The 22,406-nt window shown below is 41.2% G+C and overlaps 1 protein-coding gene across 4 annotated transcripts in view; it reads right to left on the bottom strand.

Annotated features, from left to right (window-relative positions):
* LOC129764915 (uncharacterized) overlaps window positions 1-16,569 on the bottom strand; it is a 53,305-nt gene extending 36,736 nt beyond the window's left edge. The window contains exons 1-2 of one of the 4 annotated variants that reach the window (XM_055764580.1): window positions 15,949-16,569; window positions 1,407-2,111 (exon numbers count right to left, since the gene is read on the bottom strand). In XM_055764580.1, the coding sequence (XP_055620555.1) occupies window positions 1,407-2,068 (662 nt within the window). In that variant the 5' untranslated portion in view covers window positions 2,069-2,111; window positions 15,949-16,569. Of the gene's footprint in view, window positions 1-1,406; window positions 2,112-13,349; window positions 13,498-15,948 lie in introns of those variants that run through there. The other 3 variants (XM_055764565.1, XM_055764588.1, XM_055764574.1) reach the window with 3 other exon arrangements.
* Window positions 16,570-22,406: the final 5,837 nt, after the last annotated feature.

The following is a 22,406-nucleotide window of genomic DNA, read 5'->3' as shown; positions in this document are numbered from 1 at the left end:
CATTTGTATGGCAGCCCCCTCTAAGAGAGGGGGAAGGAGTATCTTATCACCATAGAAACATTTATTGCATCCTAAAACCTCCACATGCCAAATTTGGTTTCATTTGCTTGATTAATTCTCGAGTAATGCAGAAATGTGTGTTTCATTTGTATGGCAGCCCCCCCCTTAGAGAGGGGGGAGGGGTCTCAAAATATCACGAAAACCTTCCCCGCCCCCAAAAACCCCTACATACCAATTTTCATGTCGATCGGTTCAGTAGTGTCCGAGTCTATAAGAATCAGACAGACAGACAGACATCACTCCATTTTTATATATATAGATATATATATATACAGGGTGGGCCATTTAAAGTTGAAGCATCTGGCAACCCCATAACTTTTGACAGAGATGTCAGATTAATAAATGTCATACCGCGTTGGAAGCGTCATTTCAGTACTATTTTAACCATGGAACAATACACACCTAAACAACGCGCTGAAATTGTTCAGCTGTACATTCAAAATAACTTCTCAATTGTGTTAACTAAACGTGCGTGGAAAAATAAAAATAAAGTTAAAACATCGCCTGGAGACAACACTATACGTCGATTATATGCCAAATTTATATCGTCTGGTAGTGTTAGTAATGCCAGTCATTTGTCCAGACAACGACCAAGACGTTTCGACGAGAATATTGATGCCGTTCGAGTCAGTGTTGCAGAGACTCCATCGACATCAGGTCGCCATCGTTCGCAAGAGTTAGGCATCTTTTTATTGCCATTTGTTCGTGAAAATGAATTGGACAATTACTGGTTCCAACAGGACGGCATGCCTACATGCCATACAGCGGCTGCCACGACCAAATTATTGCGCGAAATGTTCCCCGGAAGATTAATATCGAAAAACGGCGATTATGACTGGTCACCGAGATCACCTGATTTGACGCCTCCTGCCTTTTTTTTATGGGGATATTTAAAATCCAAGGTATACACTGGTAAACCAAGGACCCTGGCTGCGCTGAAAGACAATATCCGACAAGAAATTGCTGCCATATCGGCCGAAACATTGGGCAAAGTGATGGAAAATGCCGAAAAAAGGGCACATTCTGCGGTCAAGGCCAGAGGCGGTCATTTACGAGATATCATAATCAAAAAGTAGTTAGAACAAATCTCCTTGGACCAAAATAAATGAATTTAAAAAAAATTTTAATATATATATATATATATATATAGATTGGAGCGCAAAAATCTCATCAATCCATTATGAAATGACTGAGCAATAAGCGTTTGAAATTGGACAATTTTCACGATGCGCTCGATTTTAAATTTTCAATTTGTACCCCAATATGTTCCCGAAAGACGTATTCCTACGTCAAAAATACGATCTTCCAAATATCGATACAAGATCGCCCAATCCTAGTTCACTTACCCCGGGGAGGAAGTTTTATACTTCTTCCCGCTATCGCCACTTCCAACCGAAGCTCCATCCGATTCGCTCCGATCGAGGCCGGGCAGCTTCTCCCCGCCGTCGAAGCTGAACCGCTTGGAATGTATTCCTGGTGAGGGAGTTTTAGACCCCATTGGTGGTCCTCCCATCACACTTCCCCGGAGATCATTGCGAACCGTCGTAATGCCTGGACTCCTGGGTGATTTCGGCATATGACTCGGACTGGGTGGAATGGGAGGAGGTTTCTTAATGGCACCTGCAGCAGCTGTTGATCGCAGCCTTATTGGGGTCACATTCTGATACTGAATGGGGCCACCACCATCCTCCTGCTCCTCCTCGTGGACGATGATCCTGGTTTTTCGGGGCGCCGGAATGGGTCGTGGATTGGCGTTCGCGTCCGGATCGGCGTTGTGTACCTTCACCGGCGGTTGAATTATTTCAACATTTTCGTAGTTGAGCTTTGGGTATAGGGATTGGGTGGTAGTTGTGGTGATACAGTCTGGCACGTCTCGGCTGCTGCTGTTGTTGTTATTGTTGATCGTGTCCTCTGCGGTTGTGGCCGGGCTGCTGCTCGAATTGTTATTCGTTCGTTGGCGGGGTCTTGGCACCGGTGCAGGAGTGGCGGATGTGGTGGTATCAGCCATTATATTCTCCTCGCGTTATCTGTGGATAGAAAGCGATGTGGAACTATTAACGATGTTAGAGGTCGAATAAACCAAACAAACGCAATTCCCAACTCGTAATTGGCTCTTCCTAGAAATTACCAAAATTGACCAAGTTGGGACGTGGGAAGCGCAAAAATATTCATTAATTTGCAGTGTTTCACCGAGGCGACAGAACCTTTTTTTGTTGAGAATGATAATAAAGTGTCTGACTCGGCCGTCTAATGTGTCTCGTTTAACGAGGCTATGGCTATAAACAGCGATTTTAAAATCATCATCATCCAGTCGGTGCAACAATGTGTCTGTGCGCGCTGCCGGTGGGATTCTATGAATCACCCTGCCACAAGAGAGCTGCGCAATAGTTGAGGCAGGCATTTTCAATTTGGCTTGCGGATCGCTGCCGTATATGCGGTTATCAGTCAGCGCTTCATTCAAGTGTTTTCATTGATTGAATTGATCATTCATTGTGTCTAATGCTGGAGGCGCGCACAATTGCGGTATTTCCGATAGATAGTTTGGTCACACGTCACAACTTAGTGGGTTGTCTCATCTGAAACCGGAAATGTGTAGAATAGAATAATGCGTTTTTCGACGAATAGAGGGTTTACAATCTCAGGGATCAACGAAAAATGCTCTATTCCATCCGAATGCAAATTTGATGGTTTCAAGGCGAAGGCTAAAATATTCCGAATTAACGCAAGAGAGATCATTCAAGATTTGGTGGAAGGCGAATCATTTGAAATAAATCCTGCAATTTCAATTTAGATTGTGTGTTTTCACTAAACATACTCAAACATCGATTTTTCAATTTCATTTTAGTTCTGCTGTCGTTTCCTTTGAATTTGAAAGCAGACGCTTTCGCTCGAAGATTGAAACAGCCCTACTGATTATCATTTAAATGGGTTATATGTCACTTTCAGTTTCAGATGTGGAAGGACGATCACTGCTTTTCAGAGAAAGTTTCATTCGATTTAATTTCTCCAAACTGGATTTTCCCGGACAGTCTTTCAAAAAAATGGAATTAAAAAAGACACATGATGTACAAACTTGCAATACAGTGTATCAATATTTTTTGACACTTACTGTGTACGCCTAGCTGGCTCTCTGTTAAAATCTATATAAATAAAAATGATTTGGTGTCCGTTCCTCACGATTTAACTCAATCACGGTGCAACGGATGTAACAGTCAGTATCAGGATTGATGTGTCTTAGTCTGCATCAGGTTTATACGCCTAAAAAGAAATTGTATACCACGAATATAGATCACGTACAGAAAAATAATTTCTGTGGAGACTTGAGTGTTCGAAATTATTGAAATGAAAATCCTGGACGAATCAGTAGAGCGGTTTTTGAAACGTAATCCGAATTTGTGATTCCGAATGCCGGAAGCGATTTTAGACATGATAAAAATCAGGTGATTTTAGTCTAGTCTTTTTGTTCGATCATTATTAAGGCCTATTTGAAGACCTCTAAACCTTATTGAGTACATGAACTTGAATTTTCAGTTAGTGTCCGCCTTTCCCGACTCAATCTTATTTTTTCAAAGATGCCAGACAAATTCATTTTGCATAATTTCTGCCTCAAAGACAAATTTTATTATAAAAAGACACCTAGACTATCAATTTGCTTTAATTTGCTGTCAGAAAAACACATGAGTTTTGCTCATGGAAATTTGGCAGTCTCTCGAATAAGCTATATGGGCCTTCCACAAGGTTCACGTATGAGCCCCTCTATTATACAACTTTTAGGTTAATGATATCGACAACTGTCTTTCGGGACATTGCACGCTACGACAACTTGCAGATGATGGAGTGGTTTCCATTAGGGGATCCTCCTCCGCCGATCTGCAAAGACCATTCCAGGATATTTTGGACAATTTGTCCACATAGGCTATCAAGCTATCGAATTCTCTACGGAGAAAACAGAAATGGTGGTTTTTGACGTAGGACTACGTCTAACCTTTCAATATAGGGGCCCATTTCAATATTTCGGTGTGAAAAAGTGTTCAGTTTTTGAACGCTAATACCTCCTCAATTAATGAATGGATTTTGGTTCCAAATACACACGTTGATAGGAAATATCCTCAGCAATCGTTTATATGCTACACATTACGGATTTCCAGCTCATATAAAGTTCGAATTGATGAAAAATTGGAAGAAAGAATTCCCTACTTTCCCATACATTTTGTTTGCGCTCCCGCAGCAAACAGCTATTCATTACAAGGAACCACGGGTACGGGCGAACGGTATGGACAAAGCGAAAGAGGGAGACAAAAAAGAGATTATAAATAAATATAGGCGGTCGATACAACGTTAACTATATGGCTATACAAAGTGAGCGTTGGCGGGGCTTGGTCTTATTCTATCATCGGACGCCAAGCAGGAAAGACGCTATCTTGAAATTGATTTTCAGCATAACAGATTGCTGCATTTGCCGGGGATGTATGCGGGGCGATACCGCAAGAGTGAGAGACAGGAGTTTCAATGGGATGTGGAGCAGGAGAGCCTATCGAAGTGTGTTAAAAGCGGTGGAAGCGTCGCGTCGGGTGAATGAGTGGCTAATAGCGCTCGATTTGATAGAATGCTGGAGTTTTTAAACGGTTTTATTCAGCTGTGACATATTTGTATGTTTGTATGTAACATGTTTGTCTATGGCGCTGTACCACATTAATTGAAATTTGACCCCTTTCCTGTTGACCGGTTGATCTGAAATTTGGAACACACCTTTATCTCTGCAGTCATTATAAAACTGCATATTTCATGATATTGAAAATTCAAGATGGCGACCGCTACAAAATGATGGATTACATATTTTCTCAAAGCCCCATCAATATGGGTATCAAATGAAAGGAATTGACTAGTAGATCACAGTTGTTTATGAACAATGCAAATCCAAAATGGTCGCCACCACAAAATGGCGGATTACATATTATATGTGGGTATCAAATGAAGGACTTGACTAGTAGAACACAGTTATTGATGAGGAGTGCAAAGCCCAATTATATCACGATACCAGACGGTAAATTCCTATTAAGATATGCTTGCCGTCAAGTGTGTGTTCGTTGCCGGCTGAACAATAACCCCTGCAACATTTGCACGACAAATTTTGATTTTTGACGTAGGATTACGTCTTTCGGGAACATATTGGGGTACAAATTGAAAAACGAATATCGATCGCATCGTGAAAAATGTCCAATTTCAAACGCTTATTGCTCAGTCATTTCATGACGGATGGATGAGATTTTTACATCAAAACATTGCGGCACTCTATAACAATTGTTCACCTTGAATAAAATAATATATATCATGTAATTAACTATCGAACAGTTGAAAAATCTCAACCCTTATCCAAACGGTATGATTGGTCGAAATTGACGTCATTTCTTTTTCGCCTACTTCGCTTCTTTCGTTCCTCGATAAGTCAAATATTTGCATGGCGAGCGAGTGGGGGCGCCTATTTCTCACATACCAACTGATATAAAAGGACGGTAGCATTTTTTGATTTCTCATTCTCGTTCAACGCTCAGATCGGCAAACATCTGGGCTTCTAGTGTGCAGTGCTCTACAAATCAACCAACACCATACGATGCGGCAACGGAGAGGAAGCCATCGGCAACCAACGATGGATGCGGTGCGGCAAAGGGAGCAAAGAAGAGGAAGCAGCGGAGAGCGTCGAATTAAATCTAGTGTGCATTGCTGGTGCGCTCCTCTTCACATCAACAATTGGATGCGGCAAAGGAGGCAGAGGAGCGAAGTGCATTGCATCGCATCGTATCACACCCGCTATCCGTCGTTTAGCTCGTCATGGCACAGAAGCCGATGGCGCCAAAGTCAAGGAAAGCATCAGCGAATCCGTAAAACCTACCGCTCTCAAAACTAAACTGCTACATCCGACGCAGCAGATTCCGTACAACCCATTAAACCATTCCAGTCCTTCTCAGGACTATCAATTTGTTTTGAAACAAAAGAGTTTATTTTACTGTTTTCCACTTACCACAAAAACTATATAAAACTATGATCAAAAATAGATTATTTTTACATTTTCTACTAACAACTAACAGGGAACCATCATATCACGTCTAGAAATGTCTAAAATTTCCGTAGGGGCATATTGCAATATCCGATTCATTCGAGGAAATGTCTATAAGTATTCGATTAATCGAGCGAATATTCATTGACTAAACATCGATAAAAGTTACGTCAAATATAATTTTAAATAAACATCGAAGTGCTAAATAATATATATTTTAATGAAATCGTTTTTCAGTTTGATCCAATAAATTAACAATTCATGATTCATGCGGCGATAGAAAAATAAACCCATTACCAACGTAATTCACATAATTCTTATTGGAAAACGTACTGTTTTGACGTAGGATTACGTCTTTCGGGAACATATTGGAGTACTAATTGAAAATCGAAAATCGAGCACATCGTGAAAATTGTCCAATTTCAAACGCTTATTGCTCAGTCATTTCTTGGTGGATTGAAATTTTGGCGTCAACCGATTTCTGCACTCCATAACAATTTTTTATATTGAAGAAAATAATATACGACATGAAACTAACTATCGAACAATTAAAAAATCTCAACCCCTATCCTAACGGAAATACCCACTTCTGATTGGTCGAAATTGACGACACATGCGGCGGTACTCTAACAGAGACATCAAAACCAAGCTGCCTGGGGTAAATCGACATTGCAAATACATGAAAGTAGGGGGAGCTTTTGTTCCCACCGAAAAGTGTTCCCTAGCAGAGACATCAAAATCGAGATGCCCAGGGGAAATCGGCATTGCAAATATATACATGTCGAGGGCATTATTATATTGCAAGTAAGGTGAGTGATACGATTAATTCTAGCAAATAAAATTTAAATTTGGAACTTTAATGTTGGTTGCTTCGTGAAATTTCTTTTCACGTTTTTTTTCTTTATTTCGTCCATACATAACACAGGAGGCATCCCGTCTAAGATCACAGAGGGTGGTTTTCATCATAGCTCGTTCCACTTCGGTATCTTTTATTTGATATACACCTTCCAACGACTGTTTACCATCCTTCATGTAAACACTGGTATAGTGAACAAACAATACCCAACAACCAAACAAAACGGCGCTTTTCAGGGCCACCAAATCATTATCAAAGAGTTTAACGGTGTAATTCTTCAAACATATCCAAAATCAACAGATAGCTTAACGGAATCCTACGTCAACTATACGGTCGTGTCTCGGACACAACCCTCCTGTGACTTTTTCGTATTTGAATCTAAACGTTTGAGTGTTTGCTGAGTGCTGAGGTTTTATTTTATCCTCTGATTTTTTTTTCTGTAATTTTGTACATGAAAAGTTGATCATTCTGGGATCTGTGTTCCATGATATTCGAATAATGGACACCCCCTTTTGTGTAGTCCTACGTCTCTCCGGTTATGTCCCCGACATTACCCACCCGTCTTTTGACGTAGAACTACGTCTTTCAGGACGGGTGCCAAATCAGAAAACAGGTCACGTTTTTGTGAAATAAAGTTAACGTTAACAACTATTTTCACAGCGGACAAATTCTGATACTTTGCACACCAATGGAATCGGAAATTCTCTAAGATTCGTTTGATATACTATACAGTACAATCCACTAATGCCTAAACAGTTTACATTAATGAAAAATGGAAGCATTCTCATTTTTCCATACATTTGTTCTACCGATATGTGTGCATTCCCGAACAGAGCTGTCAATAACGAGCAACTGATACATTCATTTCTGCCCGTTTTCAAAATATTTGGTTTAAATAAGCCATCCGCGATTTGAAGCCACACCACTTCTCGTTTGGTGGTCATCGAAGCAACATGGTTGCCGCAGAGCGTCGAGCGGGAGAGGATTGTTTTCTTGTCGGGTGACATAGGAGTAAGAAATAGAGTTTCTTTCCATAAGGGGCCCTTCTCAGGGCTAGAGGCGGAAACCAAAAATAAAATAGAATAAAAACACAGATGCAAGTGAGCTAGCATAACACAACTAACGGATATCATTCATGCCTAATGCTGATTTCACACACATACACACACAGCTCGATACAAGGAAAGGAAGCCCTCTGTATCGAGGTGTGCTACAACAAAGAAGAGCAGCATACGAGAATTTTTTTGGCTAATGCGGATATGGAATAGTATCCAGAATTTTGGAATATAGATATACACTGCATTTATTTAGATAAACGTATATTTCATGAAAGTATGCTTTCAAATTCCAGCAGGGTAACCTTATTGTTGCATTTTGTGGGGTTCGATCACATCTCAAGCGGAATATAGGAGCGAAAGGGTTCATAGTTTGTGATCGATATCTGAGTGGGAAGGAGAAACTCTGATGCGAGTTGAACCAAATGAACGACAAGTGCTGATAGCTTTCGACTCTACTTCTAAAATAATATCCGAAGTGACCAACAAGTGGATTGAATAATATAATTCCGTAGTTCTACGTCGAAAACTGCGGTCGTGTCCTAGATACAACCCATTACAATTTTTTTTTCTAAAAAGCACAAACCCGCAAAAGCTAATACTTATATTCTAAAGATGGAGCGAATACAATATCGTAGCTTGCGTATTGCTTTGGGTTGCAAGTAATCGACTCATACGATGAGTCTTCAGGTTCTGGCTGGAGTACTTCCTCCGCCTCTTCGATTTATAGAATTATCATACAGACATCTCATTCGCTGTAAGAATACGAATCTCTTGGTAGTTGATAATTTCGAAGAACTTCTTGTGGCTGTCGAAGATACACCCCGTACTGGTAGGCCAATCGTTATTGGATTCAACGCCTGCGATGCACTGCTGAAACGGAACTAACTCGTCCCATTTTTGAAGAGGATGGTGACTGGTGATGACAAGTGGATCACGTACGACGACCTAAAGCGAAAAGAGTCGTGGTCGAAGCGCGGTGAGCCGGCCCAAACCATCGCCAAGCCCGGATTGACGGCCAGGAAGGTTTTGCTGTGTGTTTGATGGGATTGGAAAAGAATCATCCACTTTGAGCAGCTTGACCGTTTGAAGCAGGCGATTGACCAGAAGCGGCCAGAAATGATCAATAGGAATAGTGTTGTTTTCCACCAGGACAACGCACGGCCTCACACATCTTTGATGACCCGCCAGAAGCTACGGGAGCTCGGATGGGATGTCCTATTGCACCCACCGTATAGTCCGGACCTGGCTCCAAGTGATTATCATCTCTTCCGGTCCATGCAAAACGCTCTTGGTGATGCCAAGTTGGCCTCAAAAGAGGCTTGCGAAAACTGGCTGTCTGAGTTTTTTGCAAACAAGGAGGGGGGGTTTTATAAGGGGGGGATAATGAAGTTGCTTTCTAAATGGCAACAAGTTTGCGGACAAAACGGCGCATATTTGACATAAATTAGATAATTTTAAGTATGTTAAATAAAGCGTCAAATTTCGATCAGAAATACGACTTCTTTTTCCCCAACCCAATATTATAATGTCGAGTTTTGGTAGAAGTACTAGGAATTTTATAGTAAAAGGTAATTTTAAAGGGTAGATTAGAATATCAATCAATGAATAATTCTGCGATTGGATCCATGAACAGCGCTTAGTAAGAAATCGTGGATGTGAGAACGAAAAATAAATTTTGGGCGGGACGAAGTTTGCCGGGTCAGCTAGTTTTTAATAAATTAGTTCAATATGCTTTTAAGCTTTTTGCTTTGGTACCTATTCGATTGAAAACATAAAAAAAAAATCATCGAATAAAATGATTTTCAAATGAAGCAAATCAGAATCAAACTTCGGACACTGTTTATAAAAGAAATCAAATTTTGGACAGATTGAATTCAAAATTCGGACACTCTGTTTGCATAACCGTTTCTTGTGGTTTTAAGCACAATTTAGATTTTTGTATGATCAAACTTCCGAAAATAACAACGACTTGGCCTGTCTAAAAGTGTGCTGCAACCTTTCATGCACACGTAATTGTCTTAGGAATTGTCTACAACCATTGATGGCTGGTTGAATTGTAATAGAACTTTAACCAATTGTTTTTCTAATTGGCTTGAAATAATTTTCAACAACCTCTTTTATGATATTTTCTATTTTCCCTAAAATGCTTGTCATTTATTGATGTTTCTTTGTAGCTTCATGGTTTAAAATACCGTGAGGCTCATATTGCTTCAATGATAATTATATATTTGAATTCAGGTTATTTGTTGTTGAACAACAATAATAAAATAATTGAAGGCATCAGAGCATGAATCTTGATTCCTTATTTTTGTTAGATAGTTTGGTCATTGTATTTATTTATTTATTTGGTAAATCAACAGACACTTTCTGTCCTAATGATATTAATGAAAATTTCTTATCATAACAATGAAATTTCGCCGAACCGCACTTCGTGAAATATGGTAGTCGAAACCCGAAGCTACTTTGTTGAACAGCCGCTGCAGGCCTTGAATGGCTGAGTTGCATCCATAGCTAGTACGACGGAAAGGTACTCGAAGGAAGACGTAGTTTCGTAGAGTTCGAGATTGAATGTTAAAATTGATGTTTTCGAGGATCGCTGGGCATTCAGTCCTAGCCATCAAGACGTCATACATCAATAAGGCGCGGTTTAGATCTCTCCGTACATGTAGCGTTTCTAGACTTATTAGTTGGCATCGGCTCTCGTAACTTGGAAGCTGATGAGGGTTGTTCCACGGTAGATGCCGTAAAGCGAACCGAATAAACCGTTTCTGCACGGCTTCAATCCTGTTGACTCCATTCAGGTAGAATGGATTCCAAATCGATGAGCAATATTCCAGCGTAGAGCGAACTAAAGCACTGAATAGAGATTTCAAGCAATAGACATCGGTGACGCATAATCAACCCAAGGCTGCGGGAGGCTTTACCTACGACGTAGTTGACATGTGCTTTGAAGTTGAGTTTGGTGTCCAAATAAACACCCAGATCCTTCACACATTCGACTTTGTCTAGTGGAACACCATCTAGATGATAGTCGAAATGAATTGGATCTTCTCTTCTTGAGAAAGTGATCGTTGAGCATTTATTCGGATTCAGTGTCATACGATTGTTCACACACCATATCTGGAAAATTTCCAATTGCCGTTGGAGAAATAATGCGTCAACCTCAGACTTCACGTGGCAAAACAGCTTCAAATCGTCTGCGGAGGAAAGCCGAGGGCCCTCCAAGACTAGATTTACATCATTGAAGTAGATCAAAAAAATCAAGGGACCGAGATGACTTCCCTGAGGTATTCCTGATGTAGTCGAAAATTCAACAGAGAGGCCATCGCCAATTTTCACCGTGAGAGAGCATTCGGCCAAATAGGATTTCAACCAATGCAGGAGATTTCCGCTGAAACCAAGCTTGTCTAACTTGTGCACTGCAATATCGTGGTTGATTTTGTCGAAGGCGGCTGACAGGTCGGTGTAGATAACATCCGTTTGGTTCACACCATTGGACATTCCATCGAATATGTACGTTGTGAAAGAGAGAAGATTTGTTGTGGTAGAACGCTTCGGCATGAATCCATGTTGATCGATGGAAATGTATTGCTTGCAATGGGAAAATATCGGTCCCATAACTACGAGTTCAAAAAGTTTAGAAACCGCGCTCAGGGCAGAGATTCCTCGATAGTTATCAACGTTCATTTTGTCCCCTTTTTGAGGATCGGAAAAATGTATGCTCTCTTCCAAAGCGACGGAAAGATACCCGTTGACAAGGACAAGCTGAACAAAATCCGCATTGGAGACATCAATCCAACAGCACATTTTTTTAAAATCAATGATGGGATTCCATCCGGTCCAACAGATTTCGAGGATTTCAATTTGTTGAACGCTGATTGTAGCATTGAATCGTCGACATCGATGCGGAAAAAAGAGTTGTTCTGAAGTGGAACGCTTCGTGTGGCCATTGAGAGTTGCTCTTGAGAAAGGCTCTCATTTGAGAAAATGCTTGAAAACTTCGCTGAGAAAAGATTGCAAATCCCTTGAACATCAGACGCGCTTTGTCCGTTAAGGAACATAGATAATGGAAGTCCCGACTCTTTACGTTGCTCATCGACGTATTTCCAAAATGATTTTGGATCTCTTCTAAACTTTCTTTGAACCCCACGTAGATATATTGCATGGCATCGTTTGCACGTTCTTTGGTACTGATGGTTCAGTCGTAAATAGTGTTGCTTGAAGATTGGGAGACGGTTCTTTGAATATCTCCTGAGTGCAGCCCTCTTGGCAGTTTTGAGTCGTCGAATTTCGATGGTTTGCCACGGTTGGTGAGTAGATGAATGTCTATTTTTCTTAGGAACATGCCTGTCAATTAGGTAGCTCATGATGTTCGTGAAGGTTTGAACAGCACCGTCCACGTCGTCCTTGTCCAAAATTGCGTTCCAGTCAATATTCAAGAGCACATTAATTATGCTACTGATGTCAGCATTTTCAAAATCGTAGTAGACGGCGATAGGAACGGCGCTGAAACTATTCGCAGAGACTTCCAGTGCTAAACATAGTGGAGGGTGATGAGGTACTAATTGCACAAGAGGCGCTGGTGCTACCGATAGTGTTGGAGCTTCGTCAGTTTCACTCGCAAAGCAAAGGTCGAGTATGCGGCCGTTCTCATTACTAACGGAATTGATTTGTTGAAGCAAGTTGGAGCTATAGCCGTCTAATAAAGCGTTCGTACCCGCATGAAATGTCGATTTGGCCGGATCAGCGGACAGAAATCTTCCAGACCCTATTCGCCACTTCAGATCTGGGAGGTTAAAGTCACCAAAGATGATAATTTCATCTGCTGGAAGCGCACGTGCAGCTATTGTTGACAGCGATTGTACATGAACGTCGATCAATGCGGTATCTCGAATGCGATCGGGAGGAAAATACACAACGCAAATATACAGAACTCTCGCTGCTAGTTTTATCGAAACCCAAACTTGTTCGACACACGACCATGCGATTTCAGCAATCAGCTGGGCTTTCAAACGTCGATGGACAGCTATCAGAACGCCACCTCCAGATGACTTAATACTGTTGAACTGATCTCGGTCCGTTCGGAAGACTTCGTAGTTTTGCCCACAAACTTGATTGGACAGAGTGCGGTCATCGAGCCAAGTTTCCGTCAAAGCGATGATGTCGTAGTAATCATCAGAACAAGCGAGCAAATAATCGTTGATGCAGGTGTTAATACCACCAACATTCTGGTAATAAACACACATTTTTCTACACCGACGTACGCTAGAAGGCGAGGATTCATCAGCAGGATCGAGATCGGTAACTTTTTGGTACTTGCCTTGAGCAGGTGGGTGGGAAACCCCTGGCCGCACATCGACAGCAGGACCGGAACGACTCCGCCGACAGGATAGATCAAAAAGCACGACTGTGTCTAGTGGACTAGGGTTTCCCATGGAGCTTTCATCAGTGCATTCCGGTTCACTTAACAATCCAGCTGAGTATGATAGAAGAACTGTACTATCCTTATAATGTACGGGATCGCTGGAAACGGGACGGAATTCATGAAGCGAAGAAGCGATATAACATTCGTACTAGCCTGAATCAGCACATTGTATGACCCCCTCACCAACTCCGAACACAGGAACGGAACGGCTGCGGTGGTTGCTAAAATCGGCACAAGTGAAAAAGTTGGGATGCTCGACTGTGTCAGGTGGTTTGGGGGCTTCCATAAAGACGTTAGATGTGCGTTCCGTTACTAGATGAAATTGTGGACAGGACGAACGGCTCGAAGCATGACTCATTGCGTTGAAGCTGTTACTGGGGTTCCTTCGCCAATCCGCGGATGTTTCGCTGGTACCCAAAAATCCTTGTTGGTTTCCTGCGACTCGAATTCCCTGAAGTATATTCCTTTAGGCCAGATTGATGGATCCAAAGCCGTTTCCTTCAGCTGCAAATCTACTCCGATTTTGAATGAAATAAATACATATTGATTCAGATCAGCATCTTTTCGCACGAGTTTTCGAACATCCACGGATTGTTCGGTTTGTAGACAGGATTCCACTAGCTCAGAGACATCATCCTCGGTGACATGGCGGGCAATCCTGGACAGGTAAATCCAGAATTTCTCCGGTGGTTTTGCCACAGTCTCAACGGCCCGTGTCTGTTTCTCTACGGATTTGGTACCACTAACAAGTCTAGTACTCGGGTGGGCTCTTGGTGTTTCCCGCTCCGATTTGTCACGAGTTCGCTTGTGTTTTCTTTCTGCTCCATCCGTTCTTCCTGCTTTCTCAGCTTAGCTAATGTTTGGACTTCTTTTTCTTCCCGTTTCAACTCAGTTTTCCTTTTCTTTTCCTCATGTTTTTTGGCGCTTCGTCATTTCAAACAACTTTTTCGCAGGTTCTACAGGTAGGTAGTGTAGTGTTGTCAGAGTTTCGCCGATTATGTTATAATTGAAATGTAGTTCTCATATGAAATGATAGTGAAACCAATGGATCACTCTAAAGAAGCCATTGTGATATTAATTTTATCGTTACATTATCAGTGCATTAAGCATTTCAAGATATTAGAACAAAGTGTCCGAAATATGATTCAGACCGGTACTTTTAGTTTAGATGCGAGTCTCAGTAAGGGTACGATCTTTCGACATCTAGGAAAAACAAATCTCATTTTTTTAAATCAATGTGTTCAGTTAATGCTGAGCTTGATGCCTGTCCGGATTGTGTAGTAAATTTGAATCAGATCCGTGCAGAATAAAGTTCGCGAAGGTCAACTAGACGCTATCGTTCAATAATCCCTCGTCTACCAGTACTTGACTGCCGGCACCAGCGCACAAGCGTCGGAAGCGAAAGTTCTTACCGTTATCTACGCAACAGGGCCCAACTCCGGTCAAGAGAGAGACAGGGAGAGCGGGGGTATGAGTCACTACTTGTTGCTGCTTACAGCTTGTTTTATCAAATCATATCTCAGTGAGTGCAAGCGCTTGCGCTCGCGTAATGTCAATTACCGCCTGAACTGGTAAAGTCACGACCCACCATCCCGGGGACACAAGCGTGGTGAAACCACACATTCCAAGCATGCACACATGCCTTATCAATTGGATCACTTTGACGGACCAAATTAGCTACAATGCGCAACGAGCTCGGCGCGTTTTGCGAAGGTGGCAGTACCAATTTCTCTACGTGACGCTGCTGCCCCATATCTTATCTAGTAGGGCATGTAATCAGTAGAGACGCGATGGATCGATGGTTCGTAGGAATATTGGTAGCAATTCTGTGTGGGCAACACTTTCCAACGAAACCCTTTTTTTAGGGCCCCCGTTATAAACAGTGGAGATTTTCGCTGGGTCGGAACTATATTGACCGTTTATTTCTCTGTGAGCATTTCTGTGGGGCACCAGTTTCAACTTAAACATCGCTGAGTAATCGCTATAGGAGCGAACCGGTAGTTAGGAGCGAAAATAGAAGCAATGTAGCGTCGTGAGTGAGTCACTTTCCTCCACAATTAAGTACTGCTTGACGAGTTTATGCTAGATTGGCATTAAGTCACGTCTCAGTCTGCATGGCTTTGGATGCATTTTATGTATGTTGTCCGTCGGAACAATGCAACTTCATTTAGGAAGTATCATCTTTCCTGGACTCCGAATGGATTGGCAAAATGAATGATGACAAAAGTTTCAAAAGTTAAAAATAATGGTGATTCATCCATCTACTGGAATCCAGCGGAGAAAACACATCATTTGCATCCTTGACTAGTTTACCTTCTTGTAACCGCTCAAAGAAAACAACCTCCATTAGTGAGTTTCTGTTTGTGTCCCTCACTTGGGTAATTCATGGCAATGCAAATGAGCGGTTTGTTATGTACAAGTCAAACACGAGTCTCGTTCGCGAAAATAGCGACCGATCAAACATGGTTCCGCCATTCGAGAAGTGAATACTAACCTCTCACTGTTGCGGTGTGTATACGTAATTACGATCTCGATCAGTCCGCTGTTACCATTCTCGACGGATCAGTTTCCGCGTTCCGTCACAAACTATTGAAGCAGCACTGTTTTGTTTTGAACCAGTGCTCTTTCTCTCTTTCTCTTTCAGCACCAACACACCTCGCTGCAGAGTTGCAAAACTTTCAAAAACAATCCCCCTCTCAGCATGCACTAACACCACTCCGATCACAGTTCGACTTGTTGCTTTCTTTCTTTCTCTTTCATACACTGCTCTTCCAAACTGCACTTTGCGTGACGACCTGCATGTATGTGTGTTTCGTTTCAATCGAAAAAAAAATGATTGGACATCAAAATTTGACTCACGTAACGCTACACAGTCAATCAATGAGGAAGCACCGAACTAAGTGTCCCACAGACTAGAAATCACCTAATGCAGTGATTGCGGGTGTGGCACCGCGCGATATGCCCAGAAAACCCGTTCGATCGCATAAAGTCGCATGATTAATAACAAAAGAACTTGCACTGCCTAAGCCACAACACACTAATACGGTTGCAAATGTAGTGAATGCACGTTGACGAGGAGTAACCGTAACGAGTGATCCGTACGCGCTCGCGGTTCGCTCATGAATGAAGCGAGGGTACGAGAAAGCTAGAGTCAGTCATCGGAGTGTCTTCATTGATATGGAAGCTCAGCGAAGAGAGAGAGAGAGAGAGAGAGAGAGAGAGTGAGCCGAGAGCCGGCCTTTACTAGAGGAAAGTTTGTTCAGTCGGTTAACGGGGTTCTGTGGACTTACCTTGAAACAGAAATAGTACGCAAATTAGAGGCGGTATACTTTACTTACCAGATGTAAATTAGATCTTTGTTTGCCTCTGCTCTGACTTTCAGTTTACCGAAGGCCTTACAACATTCATTCCGGTGAGCTCTCAGAGCTCTCTGTATCAATCAGATCGTAAGAAGGGCTTGCATACAAGTTCCCAAGCCGCACGGGCTGCTGCGTGCAAGCTCTAAAGTTGTTGCACAGTTCGCTGTTCCCAAAAACGATGAATGTAGGGGAAATCAGGTTAAAAACGAAGCAATTTTTGCAAATTTTCCGATGCCCCCTGTACATACTTGTTAGTTATCATGTTTAGGGTCACTCTAAGTTGCGGAAGTCGCTTCGTTGCAAAGAAAACAACAATACAACAAAGCAAAACCGGTCAGCCAACAAGAGATCGTCCGTGTAGAACAGTGGTGGCCAGGTATGATGGTATGATGCGGGCTTTGTCAAATTTTGACGTAGAACTACGTCTTTCATTAAGAATGCCAAATCAGAAAACTAGTAACGTTTTTATGAAATAAAGTTAACGTTGATAACTACACAACCTTTTTCAAGACTAGAAATGAATGAACTGAAAAAGTTCAAAGTCTTTATAATTCATTACCTGATCCAGGCAAACTTTCAGCCTTGTTCTGTTTGAGAAGCAATGAACATCGCTTTTTGACGTTGGACTACGTCTAACCGGAAGATATAGGGGGTGAAATGGAAATCTAGGCACTGAACAAGTAGGAAAAAATGCAAGATTTGGAACGCTTATAACTCGAGCATTTCTCAATAGATCGCAAAAATTTTTGCATCAATTGATAGGAAATATATCTACGCATCTATCATAACGAATAACATTTCATTTTTCTTGAGATAAATAATTGAATAATTGTGAAATATCAAGCATTGTCCAAATGCATTATGTGCCCATTTTTGATTGGTCCATTTTTTGCTCCTCAAATCGTACCGACCAAAACGGGCAACCAGAGCAGCAGCGAAATAGAATGAAGTACGATTGGAAAGGAAAAAGAAAAAAAATGAACGAAACATTGGTCGCAGTCTCACACATGCGTAATTCTCGAGCCAGCCAGTCAGCTTAAAAATCCCCGCTCCGCTGCCGTAACGATCATTCTCATTCAAACCGTACACCACATCGGTTCGCATCACAACACATCAACAAACCAACCCAAAGCAGCCATGTCTGGACATGGTAAAGGAGGAAAAGTGAAGGGAAAGGCAAAATCCCGCTCGAACCGTGTTGATCTGGAGTTCCCCGCAAGGGTAGCTAGGCCGAGCGCGTTAGTACCAGTGCACCAGTCCACCTAGCCGGCGTTATATAGTTTCGGCCGCCGAAGTGATCGAGTTAGCTGACAAAGCTGCTCGCGACGATAAGAAAACCCGCATTCGGAACAGAACACATTCGGTTCGGTGGACATCAAGACAACAGGCAGTTGCAGCGAGTGGTGAGTGGCAAACGCAATCGCAAAACGGCAGCTGGTAGCAGAAGAAAATAGTTTGTTCTTTATACAATCTGCTTTGGTGGCAAATCCAGAACAAGGCGGCATCGAGGGCGTTCGAAATGGTTTTTTTCAAAACCACGAGTACAAAGTTTTCTAAATTGGAACCATTCCATAAAACAAGGCGCTTTTCAGGGCCATTAAACCTTCCAAAAAAGAGTTAAGGAAATACAGTTCAATGCTTTCTAAAACATTATCCAAAATAATAATAAAACACAAATTGATGTTTTCATAATTTTTTTGCCAGGATCTGATGAGTATGTGAATTTGGCAGTTGTTCTGAGCTTATTGATAGTTGGGGATTTTCCTGATTATTCAATTTTCACCAATTCTTAAATTGTTTCCAGATTGAAAGTACAGTAATTTACAATTAGTTCGACATTTAGCTAATTGGACGGACATGTAATGCGACATAATTAGTTGGACATTTTTGTAAACATAGAGATCCAAATTATGACCCCACATTGAAAGTCGACACTGTACCACTGTCATCGCAAATGTTCAATTACAGGTTAAAATCGCCTCCAATGCGACACTGAGTGGTGCTTCGGCACGTCGCATTGAATGTAATTTACTGTACAACATGTCACAAAGCTGGATGGGAAGAAATTTTCCAACTGTGAAAGCTGTGGCGAGTGGCAACAAATCGCTAAACAGGAAGGTTTAGCCGAACAAGATGGGGATATCGAGTGATAACAAAACAATAAACTCTTTAGAATGAAGATAATTTTGTGATCCTGAAAAGGACCCTTTTTAGCCTGCATGTGAATCCAACGAGCGAACAAATCGTAATGAATGTATTTTTTTGCCATCGCTGCCTTTTAACGCTCATTCGTTCGTCTCGTTGGACTCGTCCCTTTGGCTGAGTCTGCCGATTTGTCTCTATCCTGTGAGCGTGTACCGCTAGAGTATAAAGCGCGCGGATCCAAAAAAAATATCTCATTTTCTTTCAAACCGTAAACCAGTGTGGTTGTACGGCATCGTTTAGCATCGCATCGCATCACATCATAAAAAGAAAACAAGCAACAACGTGGACGTGTTGACGTAACAAAGGAGGACAAGTTAAGGGAAAGGCAAAGTCTCACTCGAACCGTGCATGTTTCCAGTTCCCTGTTGGTCGCATTCATTGATTGCTCCGCAAGGGTAACTAGGCCGAACGGATTGGTGCCGGAGCACCAGTATACCTAACAGCGGTTATAGAGTTTCGACCGTCGGAGTGCTCGAGTTGGCTTGCAAAGCTGCTCACGACAATCAGAAAACACGCATCAAGAACAGAGCAGCTTCGGTTCGGCGCTCATCAAGGCAACAACTAGTTTCAGCGAGTGGCAAACGCAATCGCAAAACGGCAGCAGGTAGAAGAAAGAAAAAGTTTGTTTATACAGACCGCTTTGGTGGCAAAACCAGCCACCGTAAAACACGGCGCTTTACAGGGCCATTAAACCATTCAAAAAAGAGTTATTAAAAGTTTTTCACAATACCAATGCATTCTAAAGTGACATAATATGACATATAATATAAACTGTTTTGTTTTGTTTATGCTTGTTCTTGAACTGGTTGGGGTTTTTTAAATTGATTATTCAGTTTTCACAAACCCATGTATAGTTTCCGAATTAAAAGTGGCTTCAAATTACAACACATTGTATGCAGGATGGCATTAACGAATTTTCTCGGTAGCAAGAACTGCTTTCTTTGGTTGACTGACTGACGTTACATCTGCATTGTATAGGAAAATAACTAAGGAGCAACATGATGAGCTATGTATTTCCTGCTGCTCTGTTCTTATTTTAAGTTCTTATAGTTCGTTTATTTTTCAACAGATCGTCTCCAAAACCTCAGTTCTTTTTTATTTTTATTTACTTTGTTTACGGATACTACAAATCTTACAATTCATTCGTCTCCGAAACCACAGTTTAAGGTACGGTAATGTGCTCAATAATGAAATATATGATAGTGAATGAGTTGATGACTACCTATGCATTCCCTATCACAGTCATCATTTTGATTGTACGATATATGCATACGCCGAAAGATGCCCGGCGTTGAGCATTTAATAAGTACAAAGCCTTTAGAAAAAAATCAAGAATCAAGTTTGTAAAAAAAACGCAAAAACACAACACCAAAGGTTCTTTTCAGAACCCCCAACATGTTCATAAAAAGTAAACAGTAAAGTAATTCATTTTTCAGGTAGATAGGTAGGTAGAAGAAAATAAAACAATATAATTAAAATATATATTTAGCAAAAGCTGTCCCCTTTGTATAGTCCTACGTCACTCCGGTTATGTCCCCGACATTACCCACCCGTCTTTTTTCTCTTTATTTCATCCTTACATATCATAGGAGGCATCTCATTTAGGACCATCTAGGGCTTTTTTCATCATATTTCTTCCCAATACAGTATCTTTTATCTGAAACGCACCATCCAACGACTGTTTACCATCCTTCTGTCATCATCACTCGGTAAACACTGGTGGAGTGAACAAACAATAGCCAACAACCAAACAAAACAGCCCTTTTCAGGGCCACCAAATCATTATCAAAGAGTTTAACAATGTAATTCTTCAAACATATCCAAAATCAACAGGTAGCCTAACGGAATCCTACGTCAACTATGCGGTCGTGTCTCGAACACAACTCTCCTGTAACTTTTTTCTGCTGACTCGTGGGTTACTATGATTGATTCTACATGGGTAGTTTCGTCAGTGCGTGTGAAGCTATACCCATGAAAAATCTGCATTTTTTTAAAAATGCAAACGTTAATAAAGGCTTTAATGATTTTGGCTCGGAATAGTGTTTTAGAATGCCGACTTACGCACATTCGGAATGCGGAATGGATGGACAGTTTTTTTCCATAAATAATAATAGGAAATATATATTGCAGCTAAACATTACGAATAAGATTTCGAAATTGTGACAAACGGCTGAATAATTTAGCCGAGCGTTGCCATAATTGCCATATATGAAGCCGAGCATTGCCATAATGGAATATTATCGACTCTTGTCTGCATAATCTGGACGTTTTCGGCTATAGCTTGCTCTGAACGGGAAAACAATCAAAACATCCCGTAAATGGTGCTATCTGCAACGGAAATCGACATTGTCGGCCGATCGTTTGGTCGGCTTCTTAATCAGTACGAAGAGGTATACATCGGCCTATAGTTTGGTCGAGTTGGCCTGCTAGACCATACTGAATCGATGTAAAATACTATCGGTCGATAAAAAGTCTGCAGTTTGAGGGGGCTCCAAAAAATCGTCAATGATAAACATCTGTTAGTGATCTCTCAGCACGACCATTCCGTAACTCTATTATTCACCCTCAACAATATTGTGGTTTGCATTATTCATTTATTTATAACACTGATGTACAGTGAATTCAGGTTTTGAAAATAAGTGTTCGAAATATGAGTCAAAGCGGTACAGATCTCAAACAATTCACAATTCTTTCACCTAAAATTTTAAATAAACGCCACTTGGAAACCACGGCCTACTAGACACTCTTAGGGGCTGTCCACATACCACATGGACAGAAAAAGCACGATTTTAAACTCCCCCCTCCCCCTCCGTGGACAAGCGTGGACATTTTCATACCCCTCCCCCTGTTGTCCACGTGGACATACCTCTTGATTTTATTAGAATAATTCAGGAAATAACTTAAAGGCGCATGAATTAATTTTTTTTTTTAAATTTACTTGCTGAACCCTGCCACGTTTGCCGTGGCTCATTCGTGTTTTATGACAGAAAAATGAGTAGTAAAACAAAGCAAATATTCCATATAAGTTTAACTTTGAAATGCTTGTATGTTCTTTGTTCTTTGTTTTTAAAAGGCTTTAAACTTTGCAGTTCATTCGCCTCTAATTTAAATACTTGTAATACTTTGTTTTTCTATTATCTTCGAAGATATAAAAGCTATCTGGTTTGTCAACGCGGAAACGCGCAATATCCAGTTGAACAATCCGCATCCGAATATAAATTACAAAATTACAAGGATTGATCTTGAGCAGGGCCAATCGAATAAAATTAAATAGATTTAAAATCACTATCAGATACAATTTAAGCTCACGATTCTTGAACACATGCAAAGAATTGTGTTGCTGTCGCATAGAATACATATTCAATACTAGAAAGTTAATTTACTTTCA

Source organism: Toxorhynchites rutilus, chromosome 1 (genome assembly GCF_029784135.1).
Source record: "Toxorhynchites rutilus septentrionalis strain SRP chromosome 1, ASM2978413v1, whole genome shotgun sequence".
Lineage (NCBI taxonomy): Eukaryota > Metazoa > Arthropoda > Insecta > Diptera > Culicidae > Toxorhynchites > Toxorhynchites rutilus.
Note: the sequence above shows the minus strand (reverse complement) of the source record. Positions and strands in the feature narration are given on the sequence as shown.